General features: G+C 39.9%; 1 protein-coding gene across 2 annotated transcripts in view; it reads left to right on the forward strand.

Moving 5' to 3' along the window:
* Nucleotides 1-19530, forward strand: part of SLC38A9 (solute carrier family 38 member 9) — a 44490-nt gene that overhangs the window by 18938 nt on the left and 6022 nt on the right. For both annotated transcript variants that reach the window (XM_005421986.2, XM_031057849.1), the window contains 5 exons: nucleotides 1012-1209; nucleotides 4006-4113; nucleotides 6262-6368; nucleotides 12503-12616; nucleotides 14478-14626. In XM_005421986.2, coding sequence (XP_005422043.1) covers nucleotides 1012-1209; nucleotides 4006-4113; nucleotides 6262-6368; nucleotides 12503-12616; nucleotides 14478-14626 — 676 coding nt within the window. The remainder of the gene's footprint in view (nucleotides 1-1011; nucleotides 1210-4005; nucleotides 4114-6261; nucleotides 6369-12502; nucleotides 12617-14477; nucleotides 14627-19530) is intronic.

Raw genomic sequence — 19530 nt, forward strand, 5'->3', positions numbered from 1 at the left:
TACCAAGGAGATCAGTAAAAACAAAAGTGTTTTTCAAGGTTTGTGAAACAATCCTCTTTTAAGGAAGGAAATTGTCAGAATGTTTTTTATGCCTTTGCCTTTTTTGACAGAACAGAAATAGAGACAATGTAGGATAGTGACTATCAACTATTGTGGGATGCCAAGATTTTAAATAAGACATTATGAGAACAGTAAATTTTATATTTCAACACAGAGCTTCATAGGCATGTGTTCCTCAGAGGGTCTTTTTGGTTGATTTTTTTCCAATCACTTGTTCAGGTGCTGCCATTGATCAACCTCCATGTAAAAGGAGTATGACATTACCTCTTAACACTGTTACTGGAGCAGTGTTACTGTGTTACTGGAGCACTGTAACACTGTTACATCTTAAATTTGTTGTGTTATGTTGTCTGACAGTGATGTACTTTGCCCCTGTCATGGCACAAAGATGACAAGAGTGTTTTTGTTCAGTGTATGGATTTTCAACCTGCCAGTTGTTAACAGTAGCTTTCTTATAATCCTTAGTTTGTTTTTAGAGCAATTTACAGTAATTTAGGCACTTCAGTGCACTTGAATATCGGTTGATATCTTACTGAAGTGTGCAGGGACAGATTAGGGTGCTAAATATGCAGCCAGATGCAGGGGAGCATTGCTATGACTTGATTCCAGCAGGTGCACATGGGCACTGAACAGGCCTCATTACAGGTATGTGACTTTGAAGGATGATCCTGTGTCACAACTTGGGCTTCAGATAAATTATTATCTTTGTTGTGTTTAGCTGGGAGAGCTGTACCTCTGTCAGATTAGAGTGCAAGGTGCCTAGCAGTGGAATCTTAGCAATGAATTCCTGATTTAAAAAATGAACAGGTTAGGAACTGAGATACTGAACGCTGCACTTGAGCAGTCCTCAGTAGGTAAAACACACCAGCTGTTGCGAGCTCTTGGCTCTGTATATTCTGTGGAAGTAAAACCCTTTTCATCTGAGGATGTTTTTGTTTTCCTTTCTTCCAGTCATTTGTCCAAGTGCTGCTAGTGATCACCCACCACAGAACAGGACTGTGATGTTCTCTTCTGGCAACAGAACAGGTTTTGAACTCTTTGAGGAATGGTGGGACAAATCAAAAACAGTACCATTTTATCTGATTGCAGTTCTTCTACCTCTGCTAAATCTGAAGTCTCCGTCCTTCTTTGCAAAGTTTAATGTCCTAGGTAGGTAACAAATACTATTAAAGCATTGATTCCCTGTGACTGAAGTGTATAGAAGACAGTGAAAACTACTCCAGTGAGTAGAATCATAAAATCTTTTAGGTTGGAAAAGCCTGTAAGGGTATTGAGTGCAACTGTTTACCCAACACTGTCGAGTTCACCACTAAACCACGTCCATAAGTGCTATATCTGTACATTGTGCAGATTTAATACATCTAGGGATGGTGACTCGATAATTTCTCTGGACAGCCTGTTTCAAAGCTCGACAACCCTTTCTGAGAAGAACATTTTCCAAATCTGAACATTCCCTGGCACAGCTTGAGGCCATTTCCTCTCATCCTGTCACCGGTTGCCTGGGAGAAGAGACCAAGCCTCCCTGGCCACAGCCAGTTGTTCAGGCAGTTGTAGAGAGTGATAAGGTCACCCCTGAGCCTCCTTTTCTCCAGGATAAACACCCCCAGCTCCCTCAGCTGCTCCTCACAGGACTTTTGCTCCTCACCCTTCATTAGCTTCATTTCCTTTCCCTAGACACTTCCAGCATCAAAATGTCCTCTTGTCATGAGGGGCCCAAAACTGGCAATATTCATGTCACAGGGGCAGCCTCAGCAGTGCCCAGTACAGGGGGGAACAATCCCTGCCCTGGCCCTGCTGGCCACAATATCGCTGATCCAGGCCAGGATGCCATTGGCCTTCTTGGCCACCTGTCAGCACATTACCAGCCCATGTTCAGCTTCTGTCAGTCAGCACTTCCAGATCCTTTTCTATTATGCAGCTTTCCAGCCACTGTTCCAGTATTTTGGTGGCAGCCCATATTGTGCCTCGAAGTGGGTTGTTGGTTGGTTTATTAACCCCACAGGCTTTGTCTGCTGCTTTGTTTGAATCTTACGGGTAATAGGGAGTTCACTTTTCTTCCTTTTTTTCCTTTCCTTTTCTTCCTTTTCTTCCTTTCCTTTTCTTCCTTTTCTTCCTTTTTCTTGTTTGATAATACTGTGAAACAAGTTCCCTTACATCTACAACAAATTTTCCCAAATGGTTCTGTACATACCACTGTGCAGCATTTGATACATATTACCTTGGTATAGTTGGGCATACTCTTCCTCCTCTGGTAAACATTTCAAACCAGCAGTTGCTTCTGATCTGAAGTAATTTTCTGCCAATCAGGTGATTAATTAATCACATCATCAGTCAGTCAGTATGACCTGCTGCTGTTCTTTGTCCCATCTTCCAATATTGTGGATTCTTCTGTCCTGCCGAGGAAGCAATTGTGACTTCCTGCTTACATGTCTTGAGGTAGATTGCCAAGGTGGTAAAGTGGGCTGGTAAAGTGAGTAAAGCATATGCGTGTTGGGTGGAGCTGGTCACAGTTCAGGGAGTAGATGTCTGAGGGGTAGCACTGAAGCCCACAATGAAGAGAAAGAGAAAACTGGATGTGGATCAGAGGTTGAAAAACTTGGATATGCATTGTAAAGGTGGTAGAGGACAGGGATTTGAAGGTCTAGTTTGTTCGTCTGTTCCATAGTGACACTTTATCAGAGCTTGGGTTTGTTCTTGCTGAAACCTCTAAATGGAAATACTACATGGGAGTTTGGGTACTTGATACTGCTTCTGCGCAAAAGGTTTTTGGGTTTTATGTAGAAAAAAATTTAAAAACCAGAATATTAATTACTCATTGCTTCAATAGATTATTATGTAATTGAGAAGGTGTTCAAAATTGCCTTAATTTTTGTAAACCTTGAAGTTTATAGGAAAATTAAAAATGGAAGACAATTTTGAGGTGATGAAATTTATCTCAGTAGAGTTTTACTTATTTTGATACCCGTGGGAACAGAAGTCATTAGGAAACTACAGAGTCTTTTAGCTGAAACTCGCATACAGAACCTTTTATTTTCCTAATTTCTTGACTGTGCTCAAGAGATTATCAATCAAATCATAAAATTCCTTCTGTTTATTTTTTAACCTTGCTGGGTTAAAATGCTGGAGTTTTGTCTTCACTTACAGAGAACTTGCCTGTTCTCTGCTCACTAGCAGCATTATTGGCCATGAGGTTCATTGCAGTAGCCTTAATTATTGTTGTTCAGTTTCCTTCAATTTTTAGGTAGTTACTGTTCTGCTCTTATCTCTTTCAAATGATCTGACACGAGACCATATACCCTCCATTCCACAGGTATACACAGCAAGGCATTATACCCATCTGTGATCTCATTTTTAGTCCTTAAGCTGTGCAGGTGCCTGCTGGATGCCTCTTAACCAATGAGATGGAATGCAAATCTGATATTATAATGAAGATTATCCAAAGTTACAATTAACACAACGTTTTAATCAGTAGCATTGAAGGGTCATTACCAACTTCTAGCTCCCAGTGTAAAGTTCAGAAGTGCAGTAATTTCACTTTCCATTGAGCTGTTTGGCTCAAAAAGTAGGTGAACATTGTAATAGCTGGAGTGCTATGATCAGTCTCCACTTAGATTGAAATCCTGGCAGTGGAAGCTGGAACTGGTCTGTTTGTGCCTAAAGACCTACGTGCCCAGCAGCAGGGATTACAGGATACTTCCGCTGCTGTCACCAGCACTGGGAAGTTATTAAACTTGCTGGAAGTTTACGTTGTGTGCATGTGCATTATTTTTTCCCTCTGACCTATAAGAGAAGTAAAAAAGAAGTTTAGACCTAGTATTCTGTTAGGAATGAATACTAACCATAACTGTTTGACTACTAGTAACTAGATGGATGGAGGAGAAATTAAACCCTGAATAAATACTTCGTACTATATCATGGTATTTGTTTGCCTCTTTTTTCTTCCAGGTACAATTTCAGTTGTCTACTTAGTTTTTCTGGTTACAGTAAAGGCTGCTCATCTGGGAATACACTTAGAATTCAACTGGTTTACAGAGAATGAATTCTTTGTACCAGGTAAGATAGTTAAAATGCAGTGGTGAAGTATATATTTGGTGAGTTTAAGATTTAATTTTTTTTTCTCATTTACCTTTTAACACCTCTGAGACATAAATAGAAGAAATGCTGTCTGCTGTTGCAGCTAGAGGAAAGATCCCTCCAGACCAAGTGGCAAGGAATCCCTTTCCCAGTGATGTTCCTTAGTTAACAGGCAATGTCAACAGTAGGGAAGAGAAGGAATGCCTATCAGAGGAATCTTCAACATATCTCTTATGGCAGAGGGCTTACCTTAGTCCTGTTTCACCTATGTTATTTTAAGTTCTAGTTGTACCAGTTTCAGATCATGCCTATTTCAGTAGGAATTAGAAATGACAAACTGCAGACAGACTGACTGTTACAAGCTGTAGACAGACTGACTGTTAAGGGTGATTTAAGTTCTCCACACATCTTGCTTAAATGAAATAGCTCATTCATCATAATTTGCAAGTACAGTTTTCCTGTACTTCCCAGTCTATCTCAAGTTTTAGGCCATAATCTTAGTTGCTCTTCTCTTTCAAACACCCATTAGCTCTTTTTTTCCCATCAGTAGCCATCAGTAGGTTTTTGTTTTTATTGAAGGTTGTTTGATGCCTATTTGTTCTTTCCAAATTACTGTTATAAATTCCTCTGTGAGATGCCATAGTTATAAACAAGAAGCATTTGGTATTGCTTGAACAGCTAGCCTAAAGAGATCAAGTTTCTTTTTTAAGAAACCTGGAATAAGAGAACAAAGGTTAGGTCCTAGTTGGCTTTTCCCCATCCTTTACAATAAGCAGAATTTTATGACCAGTTAGCTCTAGGGAGCTGTCCCCTGAACATTAGAATAGTATCCCTTCTTCTGTTCTTAGAAACAAATGAGAAAAATGGATTGTAGTGACGCATGTGCTGCAAGCCATTGAGAAATACAGCAGCCAGTAGTTTGATTAATTTGGCAAAAATTCCTACTGCTAGGAGATAGAAAAAGCAGGTAGCTAATGCATACAAATACAGCTTCCAAGAGATTCTGAAACTGTCAGTTTGCTTTTTATTATTGAGATTGAAGTAGTGCATGGAAAACGAGCCTGGAAGTCGAGGCCAGAAGTCGCCTGTGCTCTCAATTCTGTCAGTAGCACATCATGCTAATTAGATATTGAAGGTACAGTGAAACCAGCTCTAGGGAAAGCCTATTCTTTCAGTTTGGATAAGCCCTCCATTAGTTGCCTGGAGTGTGTTTACTTTCCTAACTTCATAGCACTTTGCAGAAGTCTATTTTAAATATGTTTGCATGGAGCTCTCTGTGGTTTGTTCTGTAAGGGTTTGTGAACCTCTGAAGAGTGTCGTGCTATACTTCTGGATGCTTTTCAGAAGCTGACTATCTTAGGGTTCTCTAATTGCTGTTAGCGCTCTAAAAAGTGAATACATTCTTAGGTAATACCAACTAGGATGATGCTTTAATGGTGTTATGCATTGGTGAATTCCTAGACCATTTGCAGCACTTCAAGAACCACCATCTTGTGAACATTTGAGTATTAAAAGAATACTTTTGAGTATTAAAAGAAGCAGAACAATGCTATTCCCATGAAGAAAAGAAGGAAATTCCTTTCATACATGCTGTGAAGCATGATAAGAAATTGCTTTGCCTTTCTTTATGCCCTGTCTTGTAAGCAGAACCTCTTAAATATCTACAGATGTAATTTTTCTTCTGGTAGCATAAGCAACTTCTTAATAGCTAAAAGTGTTCTCAGGGTAAATGCCCCGTTCCCTCCATCTTCTTCTTCAGGAACCCATACGTATACAGCCTCACTGATGTCAATTCCAATTTCACAAATGATTTCCAGTTAAACTGTTGAGGAGCAGAAAACCTTGTATGTACCAATCTTAAATTAACCTAGTGATCGCTGATGGTTGGAGTCTATCAGAGAAGCCTTGCTGGAAAGTGTATTCTATAGTCGCTACTGTCTTCATACCTCTTGTACTTCCTGATTAAGTATCTGCATTGGCTATGGTCAGATATGAGATAGATTGTCCCATTTCAAGGTGGAGGTTCATGCCTTTGCCAGTACTGTCCACAGCACTGTATGTCGTCTGCATTTTGTCATTGTTTGTTTCAAAGAAGTAATTTTAAAACACTTTTTCTTCTTTGTTTAGAGTTTAGAATTCTGTTCCCTCAGCTCACAGGGGTTCTAACACTTGCCTTCTTCATCCACAATTGTGTCATCACACTTCTTCAGAATAACAGGAATCAAGAAAACAATGTAAGTAACTTCACAAGACTGTGCTTATTTATTCTAGATTGCCAGACAACGGTAGTATTTTCCTGTGATTTGATAAGAAAAAAGTTACACATTCTTTTCCTTGCTGTGAGGGAGTAACAGATAAATTACAAATTCATTTACATAAAAGCCCTGAGGAATGCCTCAAACTTACCAGCTGGTATTAAATGGCCAAATTGCACACAAGAGGCAGATGACTTGACTGTGTTGTAGGACTCAATGAAAACTGACCAATTTTAGAATGAAAAATGGTGGGAAATATTTGGTATGTGACTGATGTTAGCAGAATCCTGAACAGTAGTTTCAAGGTCTAGGTAATGCCTGTTCTCAGAGTTGCTTCAGTAGTTTTGTCTCACAATTCTAGTCAAAGTCTGTAGAGAAACTTGGCACAATTTAGCAAATCTGGCACGTTGAAACCTGGATCAGGAGGCTTTGTGATATATAGTCTTTGAACTGGTGTTTTGCCCTTGAAAAAGTTAAGCACTGCTCCTCCAGATGGAATTCCATTCTTTATTAATATCTTCCCATTTAAAAATACCAAACGGAGTAAATACAATACACAGAGTCTGAGAGTAACTTTTACTCTAATTATTTTTATTATTTTATTTTTTCCTCCCTACTTCCAAGGATTCTTGTCCAGCTTCATTAAAATGTTAGCTGTAAAGGTACCTGCAATAACATAAGAAGATTTTTAAATACTAGCTGTATGAAAAACTGTAATGAAATCATGGAATCCCAGAATGCTTGAGGTTGTAAGGAATCTCTGGAACCTCTTGTTCCCCCTACTGAATCAGCATCACTAAGAACCAGATGCCTATACAGCACATCAGATAAAATATATCAGATTTGATTATTTGACAGTGAAGTGCAGATTATGTACCAATGCAATGAGATTACCTCTTAGAGCTTTAAAAGTCTGCCTAGTTACTTCCTTTTACCTGTTAATCAAGACCAGCTTGTGAATTATGTATCTGCAAAGGGGTTGTGCAGTCTCCTCCAGGAAGGCTTCTGAGGGCTTAGGGCTCCTCAGAAATCAGTTTAACATCTGAAGGTCTGGACAAAGATAGCTAAGTAAGCTTTTTCTTCATTTCCTTAAGAAAATCTTATGATGTGGAGAAGGGCAAGATTTCTCTTTAACTGTGGCTTTCAAATTCTAAAGGCTAGATCACCAGCAATCAGCTCTATATGCTGATACCCTCATTCCATCTTCAAGGTTTTCCTGTGTATTTTCCCCCTCTGTTTACATCGAAGCAAGCAATCAGATGCAAAGAGCAGCACCTGGAGTGTTCTCCAGCTTGCTTTTCCTGTGTGAAGGAGGAAGAAACTGCTGCGTGCATTTGAATCAGCTTTTCTAATACCCTCCCTGGAGCTTAACTTGAATTTCTGAGTCAGCCGTAGCATGGATCTCAAGCTCTGCATTGCAGAAGAATGTTCAAATTGCTTCGAAAGGACAGCTTTGAAGTATGGCAGGAAAGATTTCTAATGGGAAAACAAATCTCTGTGTAATTCTTGTAGTAGTTTTATGTGGCTGGAGATTGCCTTTCCTCTTTGTAGCTGTACAAGAGCTTTTCACCTAGGTCTCAAAAGTGCTTTGCAAATGTTAATGAAGTACCTGTGCTCTTGAAGAGCTGTTTTGTGATTATGTCACTAAGCTGCTGGGCTAAGTGGGAGATTTCCATGTGTATAGGGGTCTTGCCCTCTGTCATAAGTCATGGGGGGTTTTTCCAATATATTTACAAGATGCTTTCTGCTCCCAGTATCTGATACTGACATAACTCCTTGGATAAAAACTTCACTGTTTTATTGATGGACTTCTAACATGGCATCCCCTCAGTGTTCTGTCAAAAGGCACAGAACTTGGCAAGCTGGAAAGGCACTGTTTTAGTCTTGAGCAAAACTTACTGAAACTAGAGGTCATAGAGCAACTCTCTGGGGAGGTGGAAGAGAGTAAGACAAACAATAACATTCCTCTTATGGAGTCAGAAATTCAAAACAATAGCAGCTTCCATTCTGGTCACAGGCGTGCATCACAGCCCAAAGCTAAAATACACATGGGGGAGGAGTGCTCTGGCCGCTATTCCTGTACAGTGGTGTGGGTGTGAGAAGAGAAGAGCAGTGCACCAGAGTAAGCCACATGTCAGCAGCACAGCCTGGAGAAGCCCTGTGAGCAGGTTTTTAGTCTGCAGTTCAGAATTGACCTTCCTGGTCTCATCTCCCACTGCTGCTGCCTCCTTGTATTTATCAGCATAAGTTTTTGTACAGTGTCAGTCAAATGGTTCAAAAACAATTTGCATAGGAAATGTAACCCAGCCACAAAAAGGAGTGTAGGTGTGGGTTTTGGTTGGTTAGTTTTTTCCTGATTGATGTCTGTGATCAGTTTCCCTGAGCAACACTATGGATGCTACACAAGCCCACCATGATCTACAGGCATAAATAAGCTAGTGCTGTCTCTTGACAGTTGTTTGTGGATATATCTCTGGGAGAAAGGCTGTGAGTGGGGAGGTGTTTTTTGTCTAGGTATTAACTGCAGAAGGCATGGAGCTGTAAATGGTACTTATTTTCTGCAGTATTGAGACACTTTATTCCCTGTAAACAGACTGAGCTCCCATTGATGGTGCCATACCATTGGTTTCTGTTTCCTGCCAAAATTATGCACAGCATCATCCATCCTGGTGAAGTACTTATTTTTGTCATCCAGTTAAATGTTACTACTTGCCCTTGATGCACGAGCAGGTGAAGTCTATTTTTATGATCTAGATCAAAGTCCTGTTGAGATATTAGGGAGACAGCATCTCTCTTGAGAAAAGACTAGTCTGAAATGGGATGATCAAAGGGTATTTCAAATTTGGTAATCATTACTAAGCACTGATACAGGCTTCTCCATCCAAGAAGCAACTCCACAAACTAGCTTTCACTGGTACTGAGGAAGGAAGTGAACTGTTTTCTCCATGGCATCCAGCAGGCAAATCAAGGCCTGGAAGTAGCCTGTGGCAGCATCATGTAAGAAATGTCCGTAGAGCCACAGAGCCTCCTCTGTGCCCTGTCAAATCCCGTGCTGCAGGTCTGGCCAGCACCTGAGTACTGACTGGTCTGTGGATGTGATACAATATCTTGTACTTTCAGGGCTATCTTTGTTAGCTCCACACTCATCCTTTTGTTAGGAGGCTGATTTCTTCCTTTGTTCTACTGCTGCTGCAGGCCTTGATCACCCAATTTTCTCTTCTTCCAGCAGCACTTCTAACAACTTTTTTGTTCTGTGGATCTGACCAGGAGAGCTCCCTGTCAGAAGTAACTGCAGCTAACATATGCTCTCCAAGCTCTGTCTGAAAATCTGTCTGTTACTTCAGGTGTGTTTGAGAAGGGTATGGCAGGGATCAGGCTGTGATCCTTATGAACTGTGACGTGCATGTTACCTTAGATACTTTGAGACTCCCACTGTGATTCTACAAATACTTCCTGCTTCCAACATTTTTTTTTCTACAAGTTTGATTCTTAAACTGTGACTGTAAGAATTGCTATATTCTTATGCTTAGGCAGCTTTCACCACAGCAATGTCCACTTTGTGTGAATGTAAATGCCTCGAGTATCAAATTTAAAACAAAAAAGTGTAGGTATTGCTCTTACTTAAAATAATCCTTTTATCTCTCCCCATGTATTCTTTGATTTTTTCTGGAATTAGGCTGTCTAAACAGTACTGTCAACGTCTTTAGGGAGTGAACCCAGGTCTCTTGAGGAATAATGAACATTAATCAAAAGATGTTATTGTTATGTAAACCCATGTTGTTGTACAGAGGTAGCCATCTTATACACAGAAGCATGTATTTGGAAGGGAGCTGATGGATGTTTGAGAAAAAAATAAAACCCAGGTTTTCAAGTTGTCTATTTCTTTTTTAATAGCTATTAGATCAAAATCTGAGTACTCTTTGTATGGTGACAACACTTGGAGAAAATAGTTGTGTTACATGCTATGAAAATAAATTACCAAAATTATCTCAGCACTTAGTTTCAGTGCAGATTAAGGCATACCCCCTTAAGAACTCTGGAAACATGAATTGGTTAGTACTGGTGCAAGTACCTGTTGGAGGTAATGGCACACCACCTATCTACCATTTTTCATGTCCAAAGGAAGCCGTAAGAATTTTATGTCAGATTTCTTGCCCTCACAACTGCATGCACTCATCACAGCAAAAATAGTTTTACAGTTGGTTCTAGAACTTATGTGTAAGCAGAGTCCAAATAACAACTGTGAGTTACAATACTGTTTTTATGCGCCAGGACTACACCTAAAATACCAGATTTAAAGCAGGTTTTGGCAGATGATTTGCATTAAGATGTGCAAAACACACTGGATGTGTTTTGAAAAATTGTCCAAGTCCTGTCCTAAAGAGATGAGAGTCTGTATCTCTTTACAAAACCACATTACTGTGTCTCTTGAGTCCTACAGTTAATGGAAGTTATTGATAAATACCTGCAAGAAATTGGATGCTCATATTTAATATTCTTAAAATTAGTTCTTAAAGTGGGTGGGCACTAGTGCTTTTGGAGATGTAGATGATATATAAAAACCTGTACAGCTTCTCATGTCACAAGGAGAAATTCTGCATATAATTTAAAGAAAAGGCTACTGCTCAGCTTCTGATGAAAGTTGATGGTCCTTACTCAATGGCCAGTATGAGGAGAGTGAAGTCTAGGGAATCATCTTCCTTGTGCATTTAAGTGGTCAGAAGAAGGAAGAGGTTGCAGCTAGAAATGTGCAGCTGCTGGGAGCTTGAAGGATGGCACATGACCCTGGAACATGTTCAAATCACACTGATTCCTTTTTGCCGTCGGCCCCTAAAAGGCAAATAATATTTCTTATCAGACAGCAATCTTCTACGCCAAAAACACTGGCAAAATGAATAGGAGATTCCACGTCTTTCACAAAAAAATGGCTTCCATCTGAATTTCCCTCACAACTCATAATCTAGTATTTTATAATTTCCTTGGGGATTGCCTTGCCCTTGGCAAAGCCTGGAGTGATGTAGGATATGCTTATTCTGTCAATAAGATAATGTGAAGAAGCACTTAGGGAACCATTCCCATGCACAGATGTGAGGAAGCTTTGCTCAGTGGGCTGGCTGGAGGTGACAATTATCACCCTGCTCTGGAAACCAGTATAATCCTAATAATTTGGTGCTATGCCTGGGCTAGTAAGACTTGCTTCTCAGTCTTGAGAAAATAGGGTCATGTATTGAAACATTACTAGTAATCCTTTAAGAAGCTGATGATTAGCAGCAGCTGAACAAATGGTTTTCTGTAAGGTGATGAGTGTTTTGTACTGTAACAAAACTTATACAGAATTTAGTTAGCTAATAACTAGAAACAAATGGTCTCCCTCTTTATTTCCAAAGGAAGGAATTTATGTAGAAGAATAACTCAGTAAGTACATTGCTGTGAGATCAGTCTGATGTATATGTGAATTCTCTAGTTTCATAAAGTACTTAATTAGTTTTGCCAGTTATTTTCCTGTAATAAATGTGTGGTTATTTTTGTTTTGTGGAAAATATTTGTATATATTATATACCTTAAAAAGATAGCCAAAATTTTCAGAACTGAACTTTGAAGTCTAGGTTTAAATCCATACTTAAGTGTATGTAGTGTAGTTAGATCTGCAGTTGGGTAGACCGATGTCTTTGCAAGATTTTATTTATGACAAGAAATTTAACATAGGGCTTTCTGTGTGTCTATGTTCCAAAGGTCCTATTAGGAATAGATGAATGTAAGAAAGTAAGAATTTCTTGTTTGTTTTAATAACTAGTGCATAAAAAACAACATGCTACATCTATTGGTGTATCTCATTCATAGTGCCTTTTTTGTATGTTGAGAGATAAACAATACATGTCTAGGTCCACTTTGGGGTATTGCAGCCTTCTGATCTGATTAGAACCAGGTCTGAAGTCTCCATCCAAGTAGTAGGAAGTTAAAATAAAAATGTACAAGGGATAGTAGTAAACATAAGGAAGTAATGCATATAAAAGTAACAGTAATACATAAAATAGAAATCTTCTTATGAGGTTTTTATTTCATCTGGTTTTGTGTGTAAGTGCTGGCCAAAATAAAATCTTGTTTTTCCTCAGGTGAGAGACCTCTCTATTGCATATTTCCTGGTTGGACTAACATACCTGTATGTTGGAGTGATAATTTTTGCATCTTTTCCTTCTCCACCATTATCCAAAGAATGTATTGAACAGGTGAGATATTTTACTGTAGTATATATTTCAAGGAATCACAAGATGGGTTGTTTGGGGGGACCAAAGTGGCTCATCTGGTCCAACCTCCCTACTCAAGCAGGGCTATCCCAGAAGATGTGGCACAGGATTGTATCCAAATGGTTCTGGAATATCTTCAGTGAGGGTGGCTCCAGAACCTCTGGACACAATCTGTTCCAGTGCACCATCACTCACACTGTGAAAAAGTTCTTCCTCATCTTCAATTGGAACTTTCTGTGCATCAGTTTCTGCCCGTTGCCTCTTGTCCTATTGCTTGGCACCATCAAGAAGAGCCAGATCCATCCTCTTGGCACCCTCCTTTCAGATACCTGTATACATTGATGAGGTGCAACAGGAATAGGCCCAGCTCCCTCATCCTTTCCTTGTGAGAGAGGTGCTCCAGTCCCTTGACCATCTTTGTAGCCTTGACCTGGACCCACTCCAGGAGCTCCATGTCTGTACTGAGAAGCCCAGAACTGGACACAGCACTCCAGATGTGCCTCACCAGGGCTGAGTAGAGGGGCAGGATCACCCACCTCGACCTGCTGGCAATGCTCTTCCTAATACATGCCAAGATACCATATTTGTCCTTAACCTTTTAATAAATACACAATAAAAAAACGCCAGTTACTGCTTCTTGCTTCATGATTCATCCTGGTGGGAACATCTGCACTTGACTGTGGTCAGTTGGTGGGACACCTTGTGGGCACTACCAAACAGATGAGTAATGCTTGTGTTATCTCATTTATATTCATAAATGGTTCCCAATATTTCAGTGAAAACCAAACATATAATAAATACTCTGTGAAAGTGATGAAGGACCCAAATGAGCAAGTGAACGATTGAGCTTTTCATTTCTATAGCTTCTTTAATCCTGAGAAGTGTGTGCAGTAACTCATTGGGATTCCAGAAGAAATAGAATGTGAAAGCAAGCTTGTTTAGATAGGAGTCCTCACTGCAATTACGTTTGAAGTCTGACCTCTGGAGTTTGACACTGGTGAGCCTTTCCAGCAGAGTTCTCCTGATAATAGCACCACATGAAATACTCTGTGAAGGCCAAAAACTCTTTATCTGCTTCTAGGCAAAGCTGATTTCCACGCCCTAAATTGCTTCAGAGATAGCAGTATCAGTGGGGGATCCATTTTATGCCAGGTGTTCTATAGCTCTGGCATAATATTTAGCAATAAGGTAGCATTTAAAGGCTTCCTCTGACTGTGGATTAGTTAGAACTGGTACCACTGTTAAACAATGAAATTATTTTTTTAACCACCTGAAATAATTTCACAGGATGAAATCCACACTTAAATAACATGCAATGCATGATTTTCTTCCAATTTATTTTCTTAGCTATCTCAAGTACTTATGAAGCTGTTTATATATTTCTGTGATGTTTAAGTCTTATAATACTTTTTCAGATGTTCCCACTAGTAGTGTATGGTCCCTTCCTCGTTTGTATGTAATGCAGTTTTACTCACTAAGTAACTGTTTTTAGTAAGTAGGTATGGTATGATAGATAAAAGGAGCATATGAATCCATCTGCCTTAAAGGTCAGGTGGCCTTTCCAAAGCCTGGATTGTTTGAGGGTGTTCAGAAGATCAGAAAGCAATTCTTTATGTAATACTGGCATTAACCCTGACATCTGCTTAGTAACATTCAAAAATTGGTTGTTATTTTGTGGCAAGGCAGTTGTAAAAGAGGGAGAGGGTTTTTCATGTTATAGAGTTCATTTAGCAATTGTAGTTGTTTGGGTTTTGTCCCATTCTTTCTGGCATATAGATATTAAAACCCAGCAGATAGATGTATACAAGCAACCATTGATGTGTAACATTACTTATATGTTTAGAATTTTCTAGATAACTTTCCCAGTGATGACATCATGTCGTTTGTTGCAAGAATATTCCTACTGTTCCAAATGATGACTGTATACCCACTGTTGGGCTATCTGGCACGAGTTCAGCTGTTAAGACAGTTTTTTGGAAATGCTTACCCAAGGTAAGAAGTCTGTTTCTTGACAATAGTTTGGCACACTCTGTTTAACTGGCTTTCTGTTGTCAGAAATTTGGCTAGGTTTTTGGGGATTTTCTTTGTGCATTAGGTTCATTTCATAAGCTAGTTTCATAGAGTTTGTAGAGTCAGGGTGAATAGGCACGCCTGCAGATCAGGACTGTTACAGAGCAGAATAAGGTGGGGGGGGTTCTTTTAGTTTAGCTCTTCATTTTATCAATAAATATTAATTTTGTCAACACACTCCCTTTGGGTTATGCGATTATATGACAAAAGAAAAGTTGTGCAGGGAAAAAAATTGTTTAGTCCAGGAGCATTTAATCTAGCAATCTTTAAGCTGTGAAAAACATATACTCCAGATACTAACCTTTCAGCATGCCATCTTTGTTTTGATTGTGCATGATTAGTAATCATCCATCTGTTTTTAAACAGAGCTAATAGCTAAGTGAGTTGTTAGTTATGCTATCTGGGCTGCTGCTATGCTTATAAAAATAGCTTTTCACATGCTAATTTCAGAGATGAGCCACACCCTTGCATTTGTACAGTGTCTGTACTCCAGGGAAGAGCTGATGCAGATTTCAGTTTTAGTTTGGTTTCTTAAATAAAACCTAGGACATTTCTATTTGGAGTACTGGAGTACTGAATTTGTCACAGCTGAGAAGTTGCCATTAATCTCCAAGTTTCTTATTTTGTATTGTGAATTACTGTTGATGGAGGAAAGAAAAAAAAAATCTCAGAAAGGAATGTGTATTTCCTCTGTGGCATCAGCAGTTCAGGTCTGCAGAGATGTTGTTCCAAGTTTCAGGTTTCTTCTGAGTCCTGAAATAGGTTCTAGAAACTGAATGCCTAAAATTAGGCAGTGAAATAAATGCCTGCTTTTTTTGACTTGGAATTGTATGCAGTTCAACATTGGGGTTTTTAGGAACTGCTGCAAGTTACTGTTGGAAACAAGGCCATTTATTTATGTGCTAAAGATGGATTTCACAGCCACTGGGAAATAGTCTTGTCCTTTATATTATGTGGATGTGCCTTTTCCTATCTCCTCCCTCTAGTTACTCTCTGACCAGAATGGTTTTCGTTTCCCTCACGGGCTCTCCCAGAACCTGCAGCTTTGTGCCAGTCTCTTCTCAGGTTAATTCCAGCTTGCTGTTTTAAGCCTTCGTGGTATGACGAATTTGATGATGCAAATGCTTGCTTGATTCTTGTCTCCAGGATGTCCTGTGGGTAGCTTCACTCATTTTTAAATTTACTTTGTTTTAAGACTCCTTGTAGTGAAGTATTTAAAGCTTCTGAGAAGTTAAAAATGGTTTCTAGGAAGCCCTATAAGTCTCTCCAACCTGTAGTGATAAGGTAGCATATTCTGGCTGATGGGCTCTCTCTCGCTCTCTGGCGTCCCAGGTGTCTCAAACACAGCACAGAAATCACTGAATTAACCTTCAGGTTCTGTCTTCTGTGCATTTACAAGGCCAGCCCTTGTTTTTTTCTATGCAGTGAAGACTTACTGGAGGCTCGTAGCAAGCACAGAACATGTCTGTGGGAGGATAGTAAAGATTTACTGCCTGATTGTTGAATATGTCTTCATGACTGGTTCTCACCAGTCACCTAAGATGACAAATCTCCTTTAGTAGCACTTTATCACTTCTCTAGGAAAAACTTCAGTATTTTTGGTTTTCTCCAGAGCTGATTTTGTAGGGATATGTTTTACAAATATGAAGCTTTTGCTCTTATTGACATAGACTGGTATCTTACTGGAGAACCTATTGATTTACTCTGAACAACCTACTTGGAAATATTGATTTCTGTAGCTTTTTGTGTAGGAAAATAAGCACTCTACTAATAGTTTAATATAATTGGATTATTTTCTCAAAATCCTCATTAATCAGGGCTAACAGCTCTTGGGCAATAAGAAGATTGATCTGTATAGATTCATGCTTTACCTCTTAGATGTCTGTACGAGGTGAATATATGGAGGAGAATATCCTGGGTCATATGCCTGGAGAAAATTTTTGTGTGAGTAGTGAGCCCAAAGGATGAAAAAGGAGGCAAAGAGCAGGATCTCTGTTGCCAACCTAGCCTCATTTAACTCTGTGATTCTATATACTAAATCACATATCTTTTCATAGATGCATCTTTCTTATATTAAATTTTCTTCAGAAAAGCAGATGAGAGAAATGTTGTAAATTTGCCTTCTGACTATAATTTTCCAACCAAAACAACAAAAACAACAAAGTCAGAAACCCCTAACAGAAACACCTCCTTCAGTCCAAGTCTCCATTAGAAATTTTCCTATCTCCATTTTTAAGCTGTTGGTTGCTTCACATGGAAGCTCATTGGTTTTAAAAGCCAGGCTCCTTCACATCAGCAGTTATTTGCAGGTGTGGATTCCTGATGCTGCTGTGGGTGGAGTTAACAGATACCCATTGAGTTAATAAATGGAATTCTGTATGGATGCAACTTAAAGCAAATAGCTTGATCTCACACATGTTTACAGGGCTGCCAGATAGTTTTTATTTCCTGGGTGTGATTGTATTGCTCAGATCAATTTCATTCTCTGGGTTTTACCCCTTTTTCTTTATCTGAAAGTGGTTATAGTAAAGCACCAAGATATTAGTTTCCTGTTTTGGAATTTATAGTCTAGATTTTTTATCTAATCAAAGGCAAAATCTACCAAAAGTAACATCATAATTAATATCCTTTTTTTTTCTGGAAAACCATGGATTATAACTTGATGATAATGAGAAACTGCATACTCATCTTCAAAGGAGCTTTTATTGTCTGAAGACTTGATTTTCATCTCTTTTGTGTCACGCTTTTTATTCTGTAGTGCTATTTTTCTGTTAACAACTCTTTGCTGCGTACCTATAGTGTATCCTACTAACCCATAGTCTTGAGTGATGAAGCAGCTCAGCCTCTCCAAACATAAATGCTTAAACAGACAATATGTAACTTTTTTTACTCCCAGATTTCCCAATAGACATAAGCTGAACAGTGGGAGATTGCTTGTCTGAAAGGGAATGGGAGCCTTGTCTTCCAACAGTCAGGAGGAGAGCAAAAGCACCATTGATTCTAAGAAAGAGGATTCTCCTTGCTCTTATGTACATGTATCAGTGACTTGTGTCTCTGCCTATCTTAAACTCAAAGACACATGTAGACATGCTAGACACAGCAGTCTTCTTACAGGCATCATCACAGAGAATCATAGAGTGGTTTGGATTGGAAAGGACCTTGAAGATCATTTGTCCCAACCCCGCTGCCATCAGCAGGGACAACTTCCACTAGACCAGGTTGCTCAGACCCCCATCCAAACTGGCCTTGAACACTTCCAGAGGTGGGGCATCCACAGCTTTCCTGGGAAACCTGTTCCAGTGTATCATCACCCTCGCAGTAGAGTTTCTTCCATATATTTAACCTAAATCTCCCTCTTTCAGAGTGTATGCATTCCTCCTTGCCCTGGCACTCCAGTTCCTGTCAGAGAATCCCTCTCCAGCTTCCCTGTAGGCCCTTTCAGATACTGGAAGATGTCTGTGACGTCCCCACACAACCCTCTCTTCCCCAGGCTGAACAGCCCCACCTTGCCCAGCCCATCCTCATAGCAGGGGTGCTCCAGCCCTCTCCCCAATCTCCTGGCTCTCCTCTGGACTTGTTTTAACACCTCCTTGTCATCGTGCTGGGAACCCCAGAGCTGGATGCAGTGCTTCAGGTGGGGTCTCAGCAGAGCAGAGCAGAGCAGAGGGGTAGAACCCCTCTCTCATCTGCTGGCCAACACTGCTTTGGATTCCTGTGGCTTTCTGGGCTGGGAGCACTCATGGTGAGTTTTCCATCAGCCATCACCCCCAAGTCCCTCCCCTCAGGGCTGCTATCAATCACGTCTCTGTCCAGCCTGTGGGTGTGTCTGGGATTGCCCCAGTGCAGGTGCTGGACCTTGCACTTGGCCTTGGTGAGCTCCCTGAGGTTTGCATGGTCCCACCTCTCAAGCCTGTCCAGGTCCCTTTGGATGGCATCCCTTCCCTCCAGAATGTCCACTGCATCATACACAGCTTGGTGCTGAGGGTGCACTCAATCCACAAATCCTTCAGCCTTTCTCTACTTCCTACAAAAGATTTAGAAATGAGAAAAGGCATCCTAATTCCTTCTTTTATTTTGCAAAATGTGTGCTAGTAAACAGATTACAACAGGGAAAGGGATGTACTGGGACAAAACCCAAGGAACTGTTCATTCTCTTTGCTCTCCCTGGTGTTGTTAAGGAAGGCCAAAATTTTATGTATTGGGTAATTGCTTTCTTTTCTAAAATGAGATATGTTTGTAATGGCGTCATTTAACAGCTGATTTAGGGCCAGATGCGTGTGCTTTATCTGCTGTTTCTTGCTTGACTCTGGATCTTCTTATGTGTACAGAAAGCCAATTTTTTATTATTGTTACTGGCTCTTTCCTACAGTAATATTTGTGACAGAGATTCCCTTGATTAATTATATAGTGTGCATAAAGTGCTTTAAACAGTCATCTGATGATTTTTAAAACCTTTTTAACATCTTTCCTGTTCTGAGAGGTTAAATAAGCTGATAGACAAAAATCACTTAGCTTTCCTTATTGATTGTCATCCCTTTACTCCATGGTAGCCCAGCAGACCTGCCAGTTCTCCCACAGACATATGTCTTCTGATGCAATGAAATACATTTCTTCTGTTTGCATGCATGTTTACTTGTCTGCTCTTCCTCTAACTTCTGCCTAGCTTCTCTTAAAGGTTGTGATTGATTGTCTTTTGACCAATGCCACTTGAGTGAGATTTCCAGGAAGAAAATGCATTTTTAGATACAGAAGCCTCTCAAATATTCTTACTTGGGTGATCCTGGTTTTCTTCTTTCCTTGCTTTCCAGTTTCCCTTATTGTGTGCG

This window comes from Geospiza fortis, unplaced genomic scaffold, assembly GCF_000277835.1.
Source record: "Geospiza fortis unplaced genomic scaffold, GeoFor_1.0 scaffold443, whole genome shotgun sequence".
Taxonomy (NCBI): Eukaryota; Metazoa; Chordata; class Aves; order Passeriformes; family Thraupidae; genus Geospiza; species Geospiza fortis.